Below are 23,623 nucleotides of genomic sequence, written 5' to 3'. Positions count from 1 at the left end.
ATAATGGATGGATAAATGTGTAATATCTGCCATCGTGCTCCAAAGAAATAGGGGGCAGCATTTCACGGCAGGGCAAGAATATACAATATTTGACCAAACTGCTGAAGTTCTTCACACATACTGTATTTACAGGCGTCTGGCTATAGTTTATGTCAGCCATCTGTGTGATTATGCCACTAATCTGGGCTGCATGGCCTGTGCTTTGATAGTTTATTTATTGGACTAAATACAAAGTGGAGAAAATGGTTTCGTCCTCCCCGCTGCGAGGAGACCACCCCGCCGGGACTAGAGCATGCAGCAACCCCAGCAAACTAGTGCAGCAGCAGCAACAGAAGGTTCGCTGATCCGGCGAGTTAAACAGTTCCCCTGGAATCAAACCCCCGCTAACAGCTAACTGGAAGTCCGTTTTCCATGAGCTGTGCCCTTCTCTCCTCTTCCGGCGAAGCAGCCTCCCAGCGGCGGGGAGGACGGAACGCAAAGATTGTTCTCGTTTCTGTCACTTTAGATTTAATCTAATAAACAAACTATCAAAGTGTAACTTCACTGGATTAACTAGTCTGTGGGGCAGTTGTACTCTTTCGTCCTCGCATGTTTTATTTATGACAGACTGGGTGCTTTCAAACTAAAATTCTGGCCAGGTCCTACACATTGCAACTTCAAAGGGGATGAGAGGAGTTTAAAAAGTTGGTCATTATTTAGGCTTGCATCTACTCCACCAGCTGATACTGTATTCCACCTCATAATGATGTATTTATTCACTGTACTACTGCCAATTGTCAAAATTGCAAAATGTTGGTCTCACCCACATGCACAAGAAAGACTGTTGGATTTTTCTACAAAGAAAAACTCATCGGTATAATTTCAAATATGCTCTAAGTGAATACAAATCCTACCCATTGTAACTTTCATTCGATGTTTGAGATACCGGTAAAAGTTAACACTTTTTCTCCATTTTGAATCTCACAGTTCTTGAATAACAATTCATTGCCAGTATTCTTGAAACAACTCAGTGACATCAATCTCAACTCCACCAAGGAAGTGGTTGAATCTCCTGCAAACATTAACGCCATTGTTGACATATTTGACAACGTAGCCAACTTGAGTACCCCAATAACTAAGACTTCGATGAGGGTATGTGAATTGGTCTGCTGGTTTACACATGTCCTAAACCATATGTACTGCATTTCGCATGATCTAATGTTTTCTTTCTTTTCCATCTAGGATATCCTGTTAACCACAGGTGTCCTCACCACAGATGGATCAAAGGAATCATGGAACATTTTAAACACTGATAAAGCCAGAAACAGCTCAGTATCAGGACCAGTATCAACTAAAGGCGTCAGTTCAACATTGTTATTGGCTATTGAGACGTTAACAAGTAGAATTACTAATGACTCCTTTGACATCAACACGCCTCATATTCTCCTAAACAAAACTACATTCACTGACAATTTCAATGACGAGTTTAATTCTTCGGTGGAGATAAATGTACTTGAGTCTGATGGAGGAAATAAGTCCATCACCGTGATAACATTTGCCTCAATGGATAACGTGCTCCCTGTAAGAGATGAGGACAGTTCACCCTTCAACGTCATCAACGGTAGAGTCGTGCTTGTTCAGTCCAGTGGCGCCATCGATAATGTTTCCTTCACTTTCGATATTTTTGATGAAGCTCTCGGGAACCCCAAGTGTGTTTTCTGGAACTTCAGCCTCTTTGAGGGCATCGGGGGATGGGACGACGAGGGCTGTGAGTTGGTACACCACCTCAACAAAACCGTCACCTGCAACTGCAACCACCTGACCTCGTTCTCTATTCTCATGTCACCCTACCTTCCAGATGACCCTGCTTTGTTTTTGTTGAAATTTATAACCTACATTGGACTTGGCATATCTATAGCTTCCTTGGTCATATGCCTCATAATTGAAGCTGTCATATGGAGGAAAATAACGAAGAACAACACATCTTACTTGCGACATGTTTCCATTGTTAACATTGCCGTGTCTCTCCTGATTGCAAACGCATGGTTTATTATTGGGGCATTCATTTCAGATGCAGATGAGAAAGAGCCACCAGCATGCATTACGGCGACTTTTTTTATCCATTTTTTCTACCTGGCCCTGTTCTTCTGGATGTTAGCCTCAGGTCTGCTGTTGCTCTACCGCATGGTTAATGTCTTCGACGGGGGATTGTCCAAAAACTCTATGTTGGCTATTGGATTCACTCTAGGCTATGGGGCACCTCTCGTCACCGCGATCATAACTATAGCTGTAACACAACCCAAAGAGGCATACATCCAAAATACTGGCTGCTGGCTCAACTGGGACCAGTCCAAAGCTCTGCTGGCCTTTGTGGTCCCTGTGCTGTTAATAGTGGTGATAAACCTTATGATCCTGTTGGTGGTGATATACAAAATGTTAAGAAGAAGGGTTGTCGCAGATGCTGCACAAGTAGCTGAGAGGCACGCTCTGGTAGTTGTTATCAGGAGTTTGGCTGTCCTCACACCATTTTTCGGATTAACTTGGGGTCTGGGAGTCGGAACAATGGCAAAACCAAACGATATTGGAATCCATGTTTCATTCGCATTCTTCAATTCACTGCAGGTACAAACAGAGTAATAATACTGATCAACATATAACTGTATACTGTGGTACCTAAATGTTCTCTATAGATTCTGAATAGTGCATTTGCTTTTTGTCACTGAAACTTTCTTAGCTACTCTTTGTGTCTTTCTGTAAAGGGTTTCTTCATATTGGTGTTTGGAACGCTTTTGGACAAAAAGGTTTGTGTCTAAATATTTAAATTTTGAATCAACTGCTCAAATAATTAAAGGGGAAATCCACTTACAGCTAGAATCCACATACGTTATTTCTAATATTGCAGTTGCTAATGTTTTATATATGAATTTGCTTCTAAGCACTAAGCAAAGAGATGAATCTCTAGAGAGTAAATAATGAGACAGATTCAAGGACATTGTTATAGCAACCATTGTGATTGTACTAGGTATAATTTCTTCATTTAATATGCCAAGCAACAACTTAGAGTTAGCAGGCATTCAGACTGAACATGGCACTACATTTTAAAAACATTGGTGTGGATGTGTTGTCACAGGAACTAGCAGTGATTGATTGTGATATGATTCAGAAAGTCCAGTTTGAATAATCCATCCATGAGTTTGAAGGTTTAAGAGACGCAAAACCCTGCATAACAATTTAGGAAACTACATAAAACCCTTGTAAACCCTTGTAAAATTGTTTTAATTTAAACAAATGTGTTTGAGTTTTCTATCAATGTGCTAATTTTTGAGAATTATCTTTTCAGGTGTGGTCAGAAATAACAAAAATGTTACAAAGTTCCATTACTTGGACAACGGTAAGAACTTTTTGCTTAGTCATGTCACTTTTTTGTTTTCGAACTCAGATTTTTTGCAGATTTATATTTTTGCTTTTATTCTTGTTCTTGTTGATATCATTCAGACTGATATTGCTAGCAACCATATGGGAAAAACTATTAATGTTATCCTTTGAGTTGAGCGCAAAGGCAATATTTACACTTTGCCACATGAATAATTGCAATGAGATGCAAAGAAAAGGCAAATTGCACTCAGCTGCAAAGCTTTATGGGCTTGTTTGCGCTGGCGCAATATCCTTTGTGAATCGGACCTTGGGACAGGGCAGATAGCAGTTAACAACGATGGGCAATTCACCCTTCTGAGTCCCCTCAAATGCAAACTGGCCAATCATGGCATGGCATCGGCTATACGGCTCTGCTCCATAGACTCTCATGCAATCGTTTCTTCACTTTCAGGCTGGTTGAGTGGATTTGGAGCTCGTCATAGTTAAACCTTATGATACGTTGTGATACCCTATCCCCGGAGAGGTTGAAAGGAGATATGCGTTTCTAAAATGTTACGTTTCTTTGAAAGACCTGTGGAGCTAACATTAGCAGAGTAAATCAGCACACCATTAACTAGCGTTAGCACTTCAACTTCAACTACTGAAGGTATACTGAATGTACACACATGCTGCTTTTGCTTTTTAATGATGGTAACAGTGACTATGACCTATCAGTGTTCCTAAATGTCATTGTCTTCTGTCTCAATCTGCTGAATCAGTTTCAGATCCTGGACATCCTGGATATATCCTTTAAACGCATATTGTAGACCCTTTGACGGCTACAATCCGGTCTTTGTGAATTCGCCCGTTAGTCTTGTGTTGCTAGCAGTTGTCATATTGTTTTGCCACAGACTTAATCACTTTCTTTTGTTTTTGCAGATGTTTACCATGTGGCATCTAGTGACTCTGGCCCATCTCACTCTCAACACTTTATGACCTTAGCAGACAGCTCTGGTCAGTCAGGATGACAACCAACCCAGCAAACCAATGTGTGAAGGAAGTCACATACAGTATATGAAGAGATTCCACTTTGGCGCTTAATTAGAGTAAAACCAAAAAATTATGACATTTAAAAGTATTCAGCACATCGTGATGTAAGGAGATGCAAAATGGCTCTTGGTTTTGGTTTACTTTGCAAATCAAATCAGTTAGACAAGGCCAGGCTGTCTTACACAGATCATTGAACTTGCTTGCTCAAGTTGTGGCAGCCCAATGACAAATTGACTTGGACAGGACTATCAGTCAAATATAATTCCAAACTGGTAAAGGGAGTGACATGAATTACACCCAAAACATATAAAGCTGTATTTTTGATATGGAACCTTTGCTGCTATTTTAGCATGCTCAGTGACAGGAAGATAGCCACTTTCCACTCTTCCCCTCCCAGATCTCGATAACGTTCTGTCACACTGCACGTAAAATATGCATCAACACACAACCCAGTTTAACATCATTGGCTGCTTTTGGCAATATAACTACATATGCGTTCATGCTTGTGTGTACGACAAATGCTATGTTTATAACCAGTGTGTATCTGTATCATTTTTATAGTTTTGTGTGTGATATGGATGTTACCAATGGATGAGGGGAATTCTTATTTAGACAGACGGAGAAAGGGAGGCCGCAATCTTATCTTCGTATGTGCGAGATGCATGTGGGTTATTTGGATGTACGTAATTATCTGTGCAATGTGGGCCTGGACTTCACTTTACTTAAGACGAACGACGACTCAGCAGTAGTGGTGATCTGATTACAGGAAGGTGACATGAAGTCCAAACAATGAGGCACAGTGAAATAAGTCATTGGTGTTTCAGCTGATAGAAGCATGGTCACTTGGATTCAGAGTAAGGTTGCCAGACTTTGTTTGCAAGCAAAGCTACTCTATCAGAAAATGTCATTGTACTGCCCCCTATTACTGTGTCTAGCCTTAAAGGTGCAATGTGTAATTTGTGGGCTAAATTTGTGTTTGAATCGTTTATAGAAAATTAACTCTCATTATCGACAGAATGTGAAGAAGATACCATGGTTACTATGTATTGTTTTGCAGAGATATTCACATGCTAAACAGTTAGCTGTGGCCCGTTCGATAGTGAGTCACTGTATTGGATTAAATCCAAAATGGCAGAAACGAGAAAACGTGTCTGTTCGTTTCAGGACGGGGACAGGTTAAACCCACCTGCCCGTCGTGACTCCTGGGCCTGGGGTTTGTGCTGGCTGAGCGGTGAGGACGAGACACTTTCTGCCACTTTGGATTTAGTCCAGCAAACAAACTTCGGGCCATACAGCCCCTGGTTAGTGTCACTGTAAACACATAAAGAACATAAACTATGGGCTGACGCCACATGTGAAGATCATAAAGATAGCAGTGTAATTTTAACCAGCTCTCTGAGTTTCAGCTGTTTGGTTGAATTGTGCGTATACATGCCCTGCTGTTAGTTAGGAGCCAGCTTTATATGCACCTTTAAATTATTTTTCAGGTTATAGTAAACTGTAAATGAACATGATTAAAAAGGACTGTGTGTTATGGCTAGTGTAGACTGAGGTGGTTTCGACAGGCCTGTGAGTATTTATGTGCACAAAGACTGGGCATTTGTATTTTATTGCTTTATCATTTTACTACTTTGTGTTGTCCAAATTAAGGTTTTCAAGCAAATTATATATAAACCTTTCAAATGAGCTCCATGTAAGACATGTGGAGGGATTTATTTCATGTAATACATAAATGATGCATGATTATTATATTTTGATCGTTTAACCTGTGATGTTGTTTTCAATATTAGAAAATATCCAATCATGATTGATGTAAAACATAGATGTTATGTAGCCAACGTATATAGTTTTTTTTTTTGTTTAGCTTTGGAGTAAAAAACAAAGCAGCTCAGTGAAAGTAGCAAATAAGCTCATTGGAATTCAGTACACATGCAAAACACGTAATCCACAATCGACTGACACACACACATCATAGCGATGCCTTCCAGGCCACCACACAGGCTACAGCTAATATCAAACAGACTGAAGGTATGTATTGCAATTGAGGAGGAATTGTTTTAAAAATGAAAATGCTTCTTTAGAATTTTCTTTTCTTGGTATCTTTGCGTAGTTTTTGACCTGTCTTCATTTTGATCTGCAGAAAACTTTGTAACAATGATGCACGTTGCAGCTGAAATGCGTTTGTGTTTGTTTTTTTTTTATTATAAAAATGATGGGTTTGTGATTAATGGAAATGCATTAGATAACAGAATAAAACCCTTTCAAAAACGCATCTGACCTTGAATGTCAGTTCCTGCTTTATTTTTAGTCTGGCACATTCTTTTGCCCCAACCTGTCTAGACTACACCTTAAATCTTACACACAGAGTTACATCTCTGTGGTTTTAGGTTATGATCAGTATGTAGGTGTCATTGAAACTTTTCAGGGTTTCATTGAGGTATTTTAACCTTACACCAAGCAACAGTGGATCGTGGCAAGATGCATTACAATCACATCACATACACATTGAAATTTCACACATTCTACATGTAGAAATAGACATGGTTAGGGGTATAAAAACAGCACAGCTTGATAATTACAGACACACTCCTGTACATAAATACAAATGTCACTAATTAATTTTCTACTCTTTCAAACAAAGCACAGTTTAGCAGACTGGGTTGTTGACATCACACTGACTGTAGCTGTCCTATTCAGCCTGTGGTTATTTTTGTGTTGTTTGTACGGCTGTTGAGTGATTTGCATAGCCTGTTAAAGAACTCCGTCCCAACAGTGCTACTTGCTTTACAGTGCATAGCATTATACGCTGCTGCACTAAAATGGCCACAAAATGTTGACTGAGATTAACTTGAGCTATGTTCCCTATACATTCAGTCTGGGTCCCCACATGGCCTGACACACAATGAAATACTGTTCAAATACCGTAAATGCAACAGCAGAGGTACTAGGAATAACCTCTAAAACGGGGGTCCCCATTACGTTATTTGTCTTTTTTTACATCGATCTTTAGGAAGCTTTTGAGATGCTGGTAGGCAGATTTAATCACATTTGGATCAAACCAGGCGAGCTGTTTCCTCCTGTTTCCACTATCTAAGCTAAGTCAGCCTCCTGCTGGTGGTAGGATAATGTTTAACACGCAACTATGAGAGTGGTATCAATCTTAAAGGTTCTCTGTATGGAATTCAAAGCATATCTACTGACTCAACATGGCGATGGCTGAGCCATTGGCTAGAAGCTAACGGTGCACTTGGCAACCTCACCACTAGATGCCGCTAAATCCTTCAAACTGGACCTTTTAAAAGGTGCATGTATTTATTCCGTTAAAGCCTTCATACCACAGGATTTCCACAAGCCGTAACTCAGTGTTTTTCAACCTTTTCTGAGTCGCGGTACATTTTTTACAATAAAAAGATCCCGCGGCACACCAACAACCGAAAAAGTTACAAAATGACACATTGTAGCATAATACAGCATATATGCTGACAATTTAATGACAAGTCTCTCAATTTGTTGATCCTTACTCAGTGAAACCTGGGCCTGTTTAGATGAACACAACGCTGATATCCTGGCAGAAACGGAAGAAAGGCACACACAAAGCTCTTCCTCAACAGCTCTCAGTCTCTCTCTGATTTTAGTGTTGTTGTCAAGGACCCAGTTCAGAGTCTACATTTTTCCTTTTCAAATATTTCTCCATCGCTGTTCGTCTTGTCATGGCAACCTCTCCCGCGCATCATTTAAATTCTACTGTCTTAAATTAGCACGGTCATTATTGCGCTACTTACTGCCACCCAATGTCATGGAAGAGTATTTAATTACTTAGCCAGCCACTACATTGCAGGCTCAGACGCTCAACAATGGCAAATTAATTTCGAGAAAACAACAAGTGCGACAAGTCATTCCTGTGTTTGATACATCAAAAACTATTGACCGTAATATAAACCTGTTCATTTGGATTTGGAATTTTCAAGAAAGATGTCACAGTGCAAGTATCATTTTCAGCCTTCAGTAGGTTTATGCATCCTTTTAACATTTCTGCCTTCTTAAAAATATGCCACTACTTTTTTATTGGACAAAAAAGCACAGGCATCGTGACATAATGTTTGCCTCTATGCAAAACATGTACGTTTTCCAAAGAATAGGTTATATAAAAAATAGACAAAAGACAGTTGACGGTTGCTCTGTTTGGATTAGTCGTAGAAGATACAGTAAAGAGTTATACGGTACAGTCCATCTAACTGGCCTCTAAACACTTGCCTCTGTCCCGATGTGTCTGACCAGATGTGTGGCGTGACTCAACTAAAGACATTGAAATAAACAATGAAGCCAAGCGAAAATTCAAAGAACAGACTTTTCCTTATTTTCAGCATTTTAATGTAGAGCTAATTTTACTATGACGGTGTATTAGGCCGAGGGAAGGTAAAAATAAATAAACTGACCTGAGGGAAGGGGATAATCACATACATTTTGGAATTGAAGAGATTAAAATCATCATTTATGAGACAAAAAGGTTGGATATTCTCTAAGATTAAAGTGGTTCATTTACAAGAAATAACTCACAAATTTATGAGAAAACCAACTCAAATCAGTTTGTTGTTTTCTTCTCATGGCAATGTCTCTTAAAAGTCCAGATGCTTATGGCAATATGGTGATTTTGGGCTTAATTCCTTATTGCTAAATTTGATTGCAAAGTATAGTTTGGAGTTGGTCATCCCCTGCAGGCATCAAGGAAAGAAAAGATGTGGTTCCTATACATAATAACTATTAGTTTTTCTTGCAAATGTTCCACTTGAATCTCAGAGATTTTTGGGAACAACTTTAGTCTCTGCGAATATTACCTCCCCTCCCCTTGCGCCGTAATTCTTTATTCAATATGCTATTCTTTATTTTACTCATTTTATTTTTATACTATCTTATACTGCTTTTTCTGACAGCACAGTCCTTGAATATCTAGTTATTTTCCACCTCTAATCATAAGTCTGATCAGCCTATGTGGCATGCGATTGACTATGTGTTGGTAAGCCCCACTACTTTGCTGGATTGAAAAACAATATATAATTTATATTTGGAAAAGAGCCATGAAACAGCCAGCTTTATCACAATCAAAGATCTTCAGGTTTCAAAAGACCGGCTGACTCAAAGAGAGGGCGCAAACTCTCCTGGTTTCACGAGACAGATGGCTCTGTGACGTCCTGAAGGAGGTTGCTTGATTTGGCAGACAAATGTCCATGGAAAGCTGAAAGGCTGTGTGTTTATCCTCACCAGTCCAGTTGACATGGAGACATGTCATCAATGCAAATGGCCTCCCAGCACAAAGTCAAAACATAAGTGTGTACCATACCAGCACCTCCGCCCCAACACACACACCTAACCCAGTCTTTCTCACAGATGTACTCACTCACTTTGACTCTAATTCTGATGCGTACCTGACGAAACTGGGTGTAAAGCAAAGGTAAGAGCTTTTTATAAATGTATTCATGTGTTTTTATTAATGTAATCAAGTCTAAACGGGCTGTCTTTTTATAAATCTGGCAGCTCTTCTTGTTGTTGCAAATGAAATGCTTTACCATTCACTATAAAAATGCACATGCTATAAATGCAATAAATAATAAGGAACAGTTCAACCAGTATAACAGGAAATCTACTCTTTCACAGGCCAACGAAAAGAGAGCCAACAGACATTTTTACACCTATATTTTTGATATCATTGAGGTGGACTGCATGGACTTTTCTCTACGTACATGAATAAGTGACTGCCGAGGAGAATCTCAAGTAAGTGAATGGGTGATTTGCTCTGACTTTAATTGGGGGAAATAGAAAATAGTTGTCTCTCCCTGGTAAAGCGCATACTGAGTGGAAGCAGATTAACTGAGTCCTTCCGCGAACAATGTGCTGACTGATGAATGCCCTGCAGATTTTTTTTAAGAAATGCAAAAAATTCTGAGATTGGAATTTTAAGTTTGCGACACATGTTTAGTTTTTGTTGAAAACCGTGTTTATGGTTAATGTGCAAATCAAAATAACGTTTAAAACACAAAGCCACCATCTAAACACAACACAACAATCTAAACAAAGATGGACATTGTAAGCTTCCAACCTCTCAACCTCAAATGTATCACTATGAGCGGATTATTATGCTTGATTTAAATTGGATTTATTTCTCATACAGATTATCGTCTAATTGACATTCGCATATTTTTTACTGAAAATGAAGTAAATGTAAAGTAAAGTGAATTTTATCAACAGTTTCAAAATATGTTGTATCCGTGTTCAAACACAGCAACAACCACGGGTGCAACCCGCCCGTACGCAGTTGGCGACACAAGTCGCACGTAGCCCGGGAAACACTAAGTTTCCCCGCTGCATGTCGTTGGCTCTTTTTTTTGGCAGTTTGTCTTAAGCTTCAAGAAATGTTTTTCATTGAGAGAAAAGGACTTTTCTTCACCCGTCATGATTTCATTGTGCACGCAGCACCAGCTGTATGAGGAGACCTAACATGAACACTATAAGCAAATTATTTAAACATTATTTGTATAGGAAAGATTTCATCCCGAGCTCCTTGAACAGTTGAGTACTGCAACCGTAATCAGTCTCTACTGTATCATTATTGTTATGGTATCTTATAATTATTACAATGGTAAAGACATCGAGGTGTCACTGTTATTGTGTCCAACTCTTATATTCCAATAAATCTTTTTTGTCCACCAGGGTAGGCATTTATCTTTGGCTCGCAGGAAACAATATACAAACATAAAAGTTGATAACAACCAATGTTACACATTAGAACAGTTCATGTCTGTGGCTTAGATCTACTCAGTCAATTTGGTGAGTTTAGTAAAGTCATGGCACTTGGGATGAACAACTTGGCTCAAACTGGCTGAAAAGAGGATGGGAGCTATCGGCCTGGATACTCCTCGTTTTGTTCGTCATCCTTTCTGGAAAAAGTTGAGTCAAGGGCTTTTAGGGTTTGCCAACTATTTTTATTGCCATTGACACATTCCCTGAGAGTTTATTCTTTCATCTACAGTTGAGGTGACCGTACCAGAAAGGAGGGGATGAAAAGTTAAAACACTCTCAATAGTTTTGTACACTAAAATGTACTTTATGTAGGTTAGTCAATGTATGCATTTATGTATATATACTGTAGGTGTGTTTTCTTTATTAATAGACACATCAGCATGCTATTCTATATAGATGGCCACTTTAATAGGCCTTAGAAGTAATAACACCTGTACAGTGTAATGCAACCCGACAGTTCTGTCATATAGTCAACTTTTATTGTGCCTTCAAATCTTTTTTTTCTTCTTTTTTTATGTTTCAGCACTGAGGTTGTGGTTAGTGGTGTCGTTGTACTGGACTACATTATAATGAGTGGCGTTTACATGTTAATATAGCGTACAACACCAACATTCAAATATAAACGTATGATTGAATTTAGACCTTTTGCAACAATTTCAACAAAAACATGAACTTTGAAATGGTAGAACTTATTGCAGAGCTGTCCAATTGAATTGCAATGGACTGTACAGGTTTGCCTAACAAAGCAGCCATTGTGGGCCAGCATGTGGTCCAGTGTTATATAACCACAGTGTAATGATGGCGACAAGGAAGCTATGTCCTAACCCAATGAGGTGGGCATGACCTGTACCACAGCGACAGGCCTCTGGCCACACTGTGCACTGTAAATTCAAAGTGATGCAAACATGTTCGGCAAGCAAAAATATGTGCTTGGTATATATACTTGATGCATATGAGAGTGTCATGAAAGTTTTAGGATACAATATGTTACAGCAGTGTAGGCGACTGTGGCTAAGTGGAGAGCAGGGCCGTCCTTCAATCAGAGGATCGGTGGTTCAATCCCCGGCTTCGACTCCGCTAGTCGCATGTCGATGTGTCCTTGAGCAAGACACTTAACACCAAAATTGCTCCCATAGCTGTGCCTACTGTGTATGAATGTGATAGAATCTGAATTGTAAGTTGCTTTGGATAAAAGTGTCTGCTAAATGACTGCAAAGTGTAGTTGCACCAATTTCAGACTCAAATGTACACAAATAAATATGACTGAAAGATTCTTTTAAATTAGATACTGTGTGAAAAGAAAGGAACAGCTTGCTTTGCAAAGTGTATGTGTAGTTTGTTCAAGCTATATTTTATTCTTATGGCTTTTTAAATTCAGTATTTGTATTTTTCTGGACCAACCTAAAACAATTACAGTTGTATTTACACACTCAGTAAAATGTGTATTTCCCAAATGAACATGATTGAAAATGTTAACTGCCTGACACAAATACCCAACACATGAGAAGACTAGATCACTGGGGAGCAACAGTTATATCATCAAGTGTAGAACTTACACTCAAACCTGCTGTAATCAATACTTTTATACTAACAATGACAAAAATGACGATTATCTCGCAACACTGCAGTTAAAGTAAGGGTAGGTAATCTTCAAAAACATGTTGGATATTTTTGTGGAAATTCTCATTACATCCTGACAGCACTGAATGAATCAAATGTTCTGACAAAAAAAAAAATTCCAGCATCTATGGCTGTCGCAGGACTGTAAAAAGTCCGTCCAATCATTTTATTCGGCCGGACCAAATGAATTCCTGTCTATCTGCCTGCCTGCCTCATTGCTACAAGCTGGTAGCTTGACAGCTGTGGGTACTAATAATAGCCGTGTTTGTTTTTTAAGCTCATTATGATAATTGAAATTTGCTGACTAGATTAAGCCTAGATTTTGCGACTTTTGGAGCTAGTGCTGCTAGCTACTTTCACTGGAAAAGAGTTGGCAATGTTGGGCTTTTTTTTAGGTTTGCGTTCAACTTACATCATTGTCTTTTGTGCCTGAAACCTCTCTATTGTCCGTCCTGACCTTGGAATTAGCAATATGCAAATGCTATTATTTGCTTCAGTGCAGAGGAGGGTTCATTTGTTTTCATATTTGCTTCGCAAAAGAGAGGGCAGGCTTAATGGCTGCTCTCTGCTTCCGTTAAGAGAGAGTGCATGAACCATTTCTCAGTTTTTAGAGGTGGATAAAAAACATTTGTACACATTTACCCTCCAATACACCCATGCTTGTGATACACCTCAGTGTTGGATGGGGAAAATTCAACTTACCCTCCGACAACGGTTCTTATGATATCTTGCAAAAAAGTCACTCCTCATTTTTTGTGCGTTTCCCTACAAAAGTCCAGCTACACGTGTCATTTTCGTCGAAAATACTTATGCAGGTTTAGGTAATAAAACCACTTGATTATCTTTAGGAAAAGTTCATGGTCAGGGATAAAATACCTACGAAAGTGCCGTTACTGAAGTATGAAAATTGTCTTTATACATCCTTGTTCCTGACTATGTGGGTTACATACAAATTGATTTTCTCGGGATATCTAAATATTACAGGGCATTCATTTTTGTGGGTATAGCTACAAATGCTGTGTGAGAATCGCCTGAAAAATTTTACAAAAGATCAGGGGATCAGCAAAATTGTTAGAATTTATCCTCTGAGGACCATGAATATCCCAATCAAATGTCAGTGTACAGATATCTCCCACTGCGCGACGTAACAAGTCCTGAACATTTTTCATGACTTTAGTAGATTGCTTGTTTAGAAGAGTGTTAATTTATATAAGTGCATCTATATACAATATGTGCATGTGCATTTGTGGGGGTGTGCATTTTCAGTCAATTGGTTCCTTAATTGCTGCTAATGACAGTTTTTTCTTTACACCAGAATAACTCCAGAATGTGTTCCAGAGTGTTTATGTTTCTGATTGGAGCTGTGCGCATCTACTTTCAGGTAAAGATACTCCTCAGTCACGTGTTGTATTTTTTTGGAAAGTTAACCTTGTTTAAATTTCTAATTTATTGAAATTGTTATATTCTAATACTCTATTTCAATGCACATAAATTAGTTGCATGTCTATAAACTTTTTATTTATTGACAAAAAAATTGAAATTGCAAAAATGTTAGGCTATGTTTATTCAGCACTAAAAAGATACAATTTATATATTTTAATTTGACATAAGAGTGAATTACACCTACGACAGCAAGGCTAATTCTGTTGTTTGCCTGTTCTTGTCATTGCAGGTCCTTGCAGAAGGTGAGTCGCTTAGCTACATTGTCATATAGGATGCTTTGGTAAAATACAACAAAAAACCTGGGCCAGGATTAAAGACATGGTCTCACCATCTTGATAGTGCTGACCTTTGAGGGGACGGGAACCTGAGAGTCTGAAATGGAATTAGCTATTGTAGCCTATTAGCTTTGTTGCTGCATTTATTTAACCTCCTCTGTCAGAGTGAAAACTCCCACAAAAGAGCAATGGTTTGTGGACAGTTATGCAAACTTCCTGTCCCGAACTAGCTAACCTATTGTTAGCGACCTAGCTAAGCTAAGGCACTTTGAGATCTTTATTTTTCCTCTTCAATTTCTCTTTTATTGAACAAATAGTTGTGCAATGGTGGACATAATTAGGCAATACATCATGTAGTTAAAGGGTAACTTCTGTATTTTTCAACTTGGACCCTATCTCCCAATGCTTTTGTGCCTAACTGACAAATAGGAACAATTTCGTTACTTGGTCCATTATTGAGCGAGGGCGCTGCAGACGGCAGACGCAATGTAATCATATCAGTGCCATTTGGCACCGTTAATTTACATCAAGTGTTTGTTTTGGACACTGACAGGCTCTGGTTGTTGTTAAAAGCTTCCATAATTACAACATGACAGAAAGTGTCTTAATCAAGGAGGAGTCTCGTTCTGAAATATCACGAGGTGACGTGTTGCCGGAAGACGAACGCTGGGAGCCATGGGCAGTTTTGGGAGTACATTGAACATATCTAAAATATGTTCAATGTCATGGCTAAATATTTAGATGATTTTGACGATGTGTGTATAAAAAGAAAATAATTTTCAATTTTCTGTAAGGTTCTTTCCATAATGTTCTTCTTCTAATTACAATCTGAACATGTCAGGTGGCTAAAACAAACACTTTTATTGACGTTGACGCTGCAAAATTGCTCTCGCAGCCCATTTAGCGGTTGCCGGTTACAGCATTCTCCTTCAATACTAAAAGAAAAACATGGTAAAATAGGGTCCATTTTGAAAAATACCAAAGTTACCCATTAAATATATTGTATGCTTGGTTTATAGTGGTTCTCTCCAGTGTCAACAACTTCAGTCAATGCATGACATCCCTTTATAATTCAACCCAGTTGCTCAAAACACAAAGAGATAACACATACAATATCTTATGTTGCAGTTGAAGATGTCTACATTGCCGAGCTGATGGTGGAAAGTAAAGTCACTCTGGAGGCTAATACTGTCCTGTCAGCTTTAAATTTGAACACTGCAGTGTCCGACAGCACAACTTCCAACCAAGTGACCGTCTCACACAGTGAACTGGTAGCAGGTATCACGCTGAAGCTCTTTCGTCTTACTCTGGTTATTTATGCAATCAGTTCTTCTGTAATAGTAAGTTATCGATTGTGGTCGGCAGCATGCAAAACAGTTCAGAATGCAAATCCACTTTTCAGCAGTAGAGAGAGACAAAGAGTACTCCATATCTAAAGGCGTTCCTGTCTAGCATCAGTTTGAGACGTGTCAGGGGCGGCGTGTCCCATTCTACCAGGCGGCATCCTCCGGTTCTGCCGAGTGAAGCCAATGCAGAATTATCTTAAAACTTGCATTCTCTCTACTGACCAGCAGGGGGCGACATCATCTTGTTGAAAAAATAAGTCTGATTATATGGAAGTATTTGAGTAAATTAGTTTATGGTCTTAATCTCTAGTTTCAAGTCTTCTTCAATACAGCATGATGTTCACTTAGTAAATGATGGTCCATGTAGAGTCAAATAAACCATAAAGCAGAGTATGCTTTCAGGCCATTAACTAGGCTGCCATATTTAACGAGTTTGGAGAAAGAAAAGGCTGTAATCAAACCACACTGTCCTGGTAAAACAGATTGGAGCCTTAGAGCATTTTCACGTTCTCTCTCTTGTATTTAGTCTTGAAGAGAAATACTTGAAAACTAAGTTCTCGGGGACTTTGATGACAACTGTGCTTCTCATTCTAGAGTGCCTGATTGTTGGAGATGAATCCAATTGCAACTGCAGTACCGGCTACACTTGGAGCAACCCAGTGTGCTACAAATACAACTGTTGCCGGGAAACTCCCTGTACAAAAAACATGTCCCAGATCACGCCACTCTGCGTTGCCAAAGTCAAAGGTAACAGTCCTGATGCCTGTCAAATGTCCCTCCTATTTTGCCATGTTTATGGCAAAACGTTGTTGACGAGTTTCTGTATTTTGTAAATTAGTGTTGTCCATTGTAAATGGAACAAGGCTCACTGTAATCTGAAAGTGTTCCTGCATAATACTCTTTACTGTTTTTCCATATGGACAAATATTCTTGTTGAAATCTGAACTGAAAATCTTTGTAATCAACACAGTTCACATCAATGGATCGGTGACAATGAATGAAGACAATTGGGATGACACCAAAGATACCAAGGTACATCTCTCTCTCTCTCCGATCACAAATATCTACATATAAATTTTTGAAAATGTTTACTGTAATACATAAGTCAAATATAAATGACTCAACGATCTCTCTTTTCAGAAGCTTCAAACTAATTTTGAAGAACTGAATGGCTTTGAGTTCCTGAATGTAACCGGTCCAAGGTATTGTAGTGTACTTTCTATATATATTTTTTCTTTTATCAAAGAACATGTTTGACTAAAATTAATGGTGCAAGAGCAACTTCAACTAGTCTTGACCTATAGAATTAGATTGGTAAAGTTTTTTTGGTGGGGGGGAAGTACAACTCGTTGAGGGATGCACAAGAGGCGCAGTTCAGGCAAAGAAGATGTGGTCGTCTGAGCATGTCCTCACTACAAAGTCGGCAGCTTGGTTAGTGGCCCAGCAGTCCAGGACTTTTATCCAAGAGACCAGGGTTCATGTCCTGGTTGAAACCAAACGTTGACTCAAATTAAGTCAAGTAATAGGTAACGTTACGGAAAATTAGAAAAGTTATGTAGCGTACATAGGATATATAACAACCATACTTAGCGTTTGTAACAAACATACTTAGCGTATGTAGAAAGCGTACTTAGCGTATGTACCAGCATACTTAGTGTATGTAACAAGTGTACTTAGTGTACCTAACAAGCACACGTAAAAAGCTACTTTGCATGCATAACAAGCTTCATCAGCATATGTAACAAGTGTACGTAACAAGAGTGTACTTGCCGTATTTTACAAGCATGCTTACCGTGCGCAACAAGCGTACTTGGCATATGTGACAATCATACTCAGCGCACATTACTTAGCCCACTTAACTACATAATAAACCTATACTTATTTTAACCCAATGCGCGATCTTTCCTAAACCTAACCAAGTAAAATTTATTTTGCTAAGACAGTGTAAGCATTTCTTTGGAGCATGTGGCTAGGCATAACACAGTGCACCTTTTAACCAAAGCCAACTCTTCTTGAACTACACTGGCTGATGAACTGATGCCCTCGTCGTATTACCTGGAGACTACACATTGACTTTGGAGCATACTTTAGTTAAGCTGTCCTGCCGCCTCACGTTACACTTTATTCTACTTACTTACTTGTATTTTTTGTCACGTGCAAAACTGACGCTGGAGAGGTCCGTAGAGCATCCTAGTTTGAAGTGTTTGAAGGGCCACTGACCAAGCTGTCGTATTCAACGAGTTGGGAGTTTGGTTTGTCTCTGCTTGGTTCTAAACTATCTCCATTATTCAAAACAAAATGTGACCAAAAGTTCACTGACTTCAATTTCCCAGGCCTCTTGTCAAAGCCTGTGCACCTTGTCGGGAGATATCAGTTAAGCAAAGCAAGGGCTGCAGCAGTAACATCAGAGCCTGCTTATTCCTTTAAAACTACAACCAAAGGTGTGTTCAAACAGAATGCTGTAAATTTGAGAGGTGACATGATTGGATCCATTTCATTTTGTTTTGCAAAGTGAATGCAAGTGAAATTGGACCGGGGCAATTTCTACATCATAAACATGCTCCACACTCACACAAGCTGCTACAGCTAACATCTGTACAGTTGGTACATTAGCTTTTTGATTTGTGTGAATAAAGCATGGTGAAAATATGCCTCTCATTCCGTCTGAACGCACCTTAAAAATGAGCATGGCCTACTGCATGGGATTTACACATAAACTTTGAAAGGAGTCACACCTTGGTTGTTAGCATTTCTGTTTCAAATCTCATAATACTTTTATCACAAATACAAAATGATTTTCTCACTAACCACTGATCTTTCATTGATCCAAATCTTAAAGGCGGGAAACGAAAATCGTTGACTTTGAGGTAGCAGTCAGCGTCAAATGTCCCACTTCTAAACTTCAAACCATCATCAATGATCTGGAAAGCAGTCTTGAAGCTGTGCTTAAGGTCGACACTATAGGTCAGTATGAAAGTTTGTCTTCAGTCATTTAGATCATGTTGAATCTGTAACTATTTCTTAGCTGTTGTATTGCATGCTCTCAACAGACTACTATCAAAGGGTAACGCCTGGGCTTCACGGCCCGCGTGAACGGCATAGTTCAGCTGGGTGCCGGCTTTCGAGGTCTCGCCTATTTGTTCTGCGTGCAGTGAGGTTCACATCAAAAATAGACAATGAAAATGATCTTTTTACGGTTTATTGGTATCATACCAGCAACATTACTACAGTTTCGATCTCTATATGATCTGATGATATATTGAAATAAATGATATATTTCAAAATAAAAGCCCTGTAGCACTTTTCAATGGACAAAAACTCTACATTACCTCACACAAGGCTTTCATTCTGAAATATTTGCAGGACAGTGATGACAGTGTGACTTGCACACCTTCATAAATTAAATGAGGAATTGAGTAATAGTTTAGTACTACTGTCCATCCAGTAATTTTATAATAGACAAAAAAGTTATGCAAAGCTTTCATTCGGCTCGTGGAAATTCCCTCCCCAGGGATTCACAGCGGGACAGAGGTCCTGGTAGGACCTGTGTGTCAGCAGCAACAGAATGTTTGCTGAACATGTGGGGAGTTGGGGCAATAAAAACCAAGATGGCGACGGCCAAAATGCCGACCTGGGGGCTTCAAAATGGCAATCCACAAACACACTTTTTGACGTCACGGTTACTACGTCCACATATACAGTCTGTGGGACAGCATGGACGTTACAGTGACTATCAGCTCTCGATGTAAAAGAGGTATGACCTACCAGGATAAGTCGGGACTTACTAGTTAGCGTGGTCATTTCAGAGGTCTACGGACATTTTGTTGAGAATGTTACTTAATTTTTTGATGTTTTAAATCATAATTGTATACACTGCACCTTTTAGTCTTCATTCTCTTTGCTACTTGCCGGTAAACAAGACTAAAAGTCTTCAGTGGTCTTTAGAAGCTGGGATGTTCATCACACCCCACAATCAGGGTTGCCAGGTCTGTGTGACAAAACCAGCCCAATTGCCAATAGAACTGGCCCAGACTCACCAGAACTCAAAATATGCCGCTGCCAAACCCTAAACACTGCTTTGAAGTCGAGCAAAATTACTATTACTGCCAAATGTATTGTGCTATCTCTAAAGTAACACCAAAAATGTTTACTGTGCCAGCATGTTTAGTGGTTTTCCCTGTTAGCATTTTTATTACCACTATTTCAACTCATGCACCTTAACCTGTTAATTCACAACATTTTGATATTATGATCACAATAAATATGTGAATTTACTGAGCTTTGGTTTCATCCCCCGCCACAATTTCTATCCATTCTTTAATTCCATTTTCACTTTCTCATGCTTTTGCACATTTCATTATGTATTTTGATCACTTACTGGGCATCATTTCTTCCCGGTGGTTAACTTCCTTTTCCCAGATTTTAAGATAAATTGTCATTGGTCAGTGACCTAATATTAAAATCATTACCAATCATCCACTGAGATGAGTGTGTATGCATCATGGACACTGAACCAGAAGTCTTTGAGGTACCTCTGTACCGAAGTCTTGGATAGACAGAAGACTGTAGGGACTCACAAACCAATGGGTTGTCATTGAAAAGCAATACCTTCTACTCTAATCATAATTATTGTATTGCTGTGTATTTATATGGCCTTCTTCACACAGGATTGGTCACCATAGAGGCCCCTGAGACTCCAGTGTGCTACAAGTCAGAGCCGGTACTGAAATGCTCATTTGAGGAGACAACAGGCAGCGCTGGCTGGAACTTGAGCACGAACTATCAGCGCTTTGAGCTCTACACTGGCAGCGTGGTGGATCTGGACTCCAACTGTGCCACACCGCAATACAATTCTTGTACCACAGTTACACTCCAGGAGGTGACAGGCATTTGGTCAGGCGAGTACAGAGCTAAGATATACTAAGTTTTGACTTATTTGGTACACATTGTAATCACCAAAAAGAAGTTTTGTAGTTATTCATAGAGCACCCTACATTAATTCCAGGGGGTGCAATTTTTTGCTGACAGTTACTGCACTGGTAATGGGATTGGTGCAATATCTCTATCTTAGCCGTTGCTTAGCCCCATGTGTGAATTGAGAGCTCCATGACTCCGCATGTTAGTTACACCGTGTCACGCTTCACATCGCAGAGTAGTGTGCGGGATGTGTACAGTAAGCACAGGGCTACTCATTGCTGTGTGTTTTGGTAGTGTGGTCATCAACCCGACCCATGAAAGAGATACTGCTGACGCTAGCTAGACCCCTCTTCTTTCTGTTAAGCCAACAAACACAACACTGAGTGTCCCGGAGGGGGGGTCATTCCATGGTCTTATATTCCAATGGTCACATGTTGTATTGATCAGTGCTAACAATCTGATAATATCATGCGTAATAATATATCAGACACAGGGGACATTTTTATGTAGAGCAACTACTTTCACTTTCATGGAATTGTTTGATTCTAAGACAAATCTGCTGGCGACACTTCTGTGAGAAGAAAAAAAGTCACATTCAGCCCATTGCAGCTGTTGCGTGAATTTTTCCTACATATGCCCTGCAGGCCGATACGAGTGTGGATTCACCAGCGGGTCAGTCAGGCACACAGCCAAAACACTGCTGAATGTGACACTCCTGCCTGATACCATCACCTTGAGGATCAACCCTCTCACTGCGGACTGTTCGAAGCCGAGTAATTCAGTCCCTGTGAGGGTCACTGCCACCATCTCAAACACAATTGAGATCTTTGACGTGCTGTGGCAATACATGGATAAACAGAAAATAAATGAAAACTTCATCTGTAAGTCAGTCCTGCAGTATCTCTCAAGTCTTTCTGTCCCCTTTGCTTCATTTTAGTAGCCGCAGCATGAAATGTTTCTTCACTTTATAATATCAGCGCAAATTTAAATTCCCAATATTTCTGCAAAATGCACACATTTCCACAACCGCAAACCTAACCCTGATAACTACTCCATCTTTACAGCTGATGGAGATGACCACATCTACACTTACATCGCTAATGTCAATTGCCAAAAACTCCCCCACCCCCTACACAATGTTTCTATCACTTTTAAGAACAACAAGGGACAAAAGAAAAGTGCAGAAGTGCTTATCCCAGTCATTTATGGTAACGTATTATTTTCAATTAAATTGTAAATTATTCTCATTTTATTTCATCTGTTTATTTTCAACTTAGTCTCTGGTATAATATGATATATTGTTATAATGTCAGAGTACTGTATTACTTTGTTTATAGTTACATTTATTAGCAATGTCTCTTGCATCAACTACTAATTTCCTATATTTTTGTCCAAGAGGATACAATATCTTGCGAGGAAGACATGAATTGGCCGAAAACCCCAGCTGGAGACACAGTGATTAATCACACATGTGAAGCGGGCAGGGTTGGCTATAAGTCACGCACTTGTGAACGCATTGGCACCTGGCAGGATGTGTTCTACTACTGCGTCAACAAAGAGTTGAACAAAGTTTCAAATGATGCAGACGTAAGTGTGGAAAAATTATAAAGTTCTGTCCAACTTTCTTTATCAGACCTTATTTATTCACATGTAAATATTCCATTGAGAAAGTTTATTTACTGTAGACTTTTATGCATTGATGGTCCTAAAATTTGTCAGGAGAAAAGTTCTTTCTCCAAAATTGTTCTCCAAAACCTCGGCTCTATGACGTTCAACATGCAGACCAACTAACACTACTCAGAGAGTAGACAAGACGACCAATCAAGTTTTGTCTCTTAACCCAGTCACCTCACTGGTAGGTGACTGGGTTTAAATAAACGAACAGGATTATTCAAATGTTTAAAAAAGTATGGCTTTATCAAAAACATTATGATTGATACTGACACAAATGCCAACCTTGTTCAGAGTAATCTTGTTTGATCTTGGTGAATAGCGCATTTGTACCATTAGGTACTACACTAGACAGCATCTGGCATGCTAATGTATACAAAGCTCATACTGTAAATCAAGATTGAATGCTATTATTAAGTAACTCAAGTTACTGTGACTACTTGAGAAATTAGGCTACCGCGATGTAGGTCAAAATTTTTGAATTTAGGAATCTGAGAAAAATGTATATGTTTCCAGCTAGCTAATTACTTAATAAATTGTGTATTGATTTTGTGTGTTGAAACAAATGAGTCTACTTTTCTCAAACAAAATCATTGCTTTGAATAAAGCCTTAGCAGATTGAACCTTAAAACTCAAGAGAAACATTTGTTCTCAGAACTTTACAGTAAACTCTGTTTTGTGTGTGGGATGTGAAAACTTTGCACCTCAGTATCTCAAAACCACTCACATCACAGACAGAACCTTATCATTTCAAGTTTACAACTGTTTTGACCTCACCTACATTTTGTGTGGGGATGTAACTTGTGTGTTTTTGTACATTGTTACATGAAGCTGTTTTTTTGTTTTGTTTCTAGGACTTCCTGAAGGGACTAGGGGCTACCCAGGAGATGGCCATGAATATATTTTCAGGACTTAAAAACAGTTCTACATCTGAGTCTGATTCCAGTTACTATATTGCCAACATTATCGCCTCCATAAATATTCTTGATGTGATGGCCCGGGCATCAGAGAATGTTAACTTGCAAGATGGCGTCTTACCTGTAAGCCCCTGTTGATTATTACTTTCACTGTAATACATGTGGAGTTTTAAGCTTGAAGGTTAATGCTTGACCTTGGAAACAGCAGTTTGAAAAAAAAAACTTCTCCTAACACTGGATCCCATGTAGGATACCT

The 23,623-nt window shown here is 39.2% G+C and overlaps 1 protein-coding gene across 1 annotated transcript; it reads left to right on the top strand.

Moving 5' to 3' along the window:
• Positions 1-242: 242 nt before the first annotated feature.
• Positions 243-23,505, top strand: LOC116399867 (adhesion G protein-coupled receptor F5-like). The gene is made up of 12 exons (XM_031877309.1): positions 243-335; positions 967-1,131; positions 1,222-2,601; positions 2,739-2,780; positions 14,471-14,483; positions 15,645-15,794; positions 16,457-16,609; positions 20,530-20,760; positions 21,424-21,660; positions 21,844-21,987; positions 22,176-22,366; positions 23,305-23,505. Exons 1-12 carry the CDS (start codon positions 243-245, stop codon positions 23,503-23,505), a joined length of 3,000 nt encoding a protein of 999 aa, XP_031733169.1.
• Positions 23,506-23,623: the final 118 nt, after the last annotated feature.

This window comes from Anarrhichthys ocellatus, unplaced genomic scaffold, assembly GCF_004355925.1.
Source record: "Anarrhichthys ocellatus isolate YVR2014 unplaced genomic scaffold, GSC_Weel_1.0 scaffold133, whole genome shotgun sequence".
NCBI classification, from domain to species: domain Eukaryota; kingdom Metazoa; phylum Chordata; class Actinopteri; order Perciformes; family Anarhichadidae; genus Anarrhichthys; species Anarrhichthys ocellatus.
Note: the sequence above shows the minus strand (reverse complement) of the source record. Positions and strands in the feature narration are given on the sequence as shown.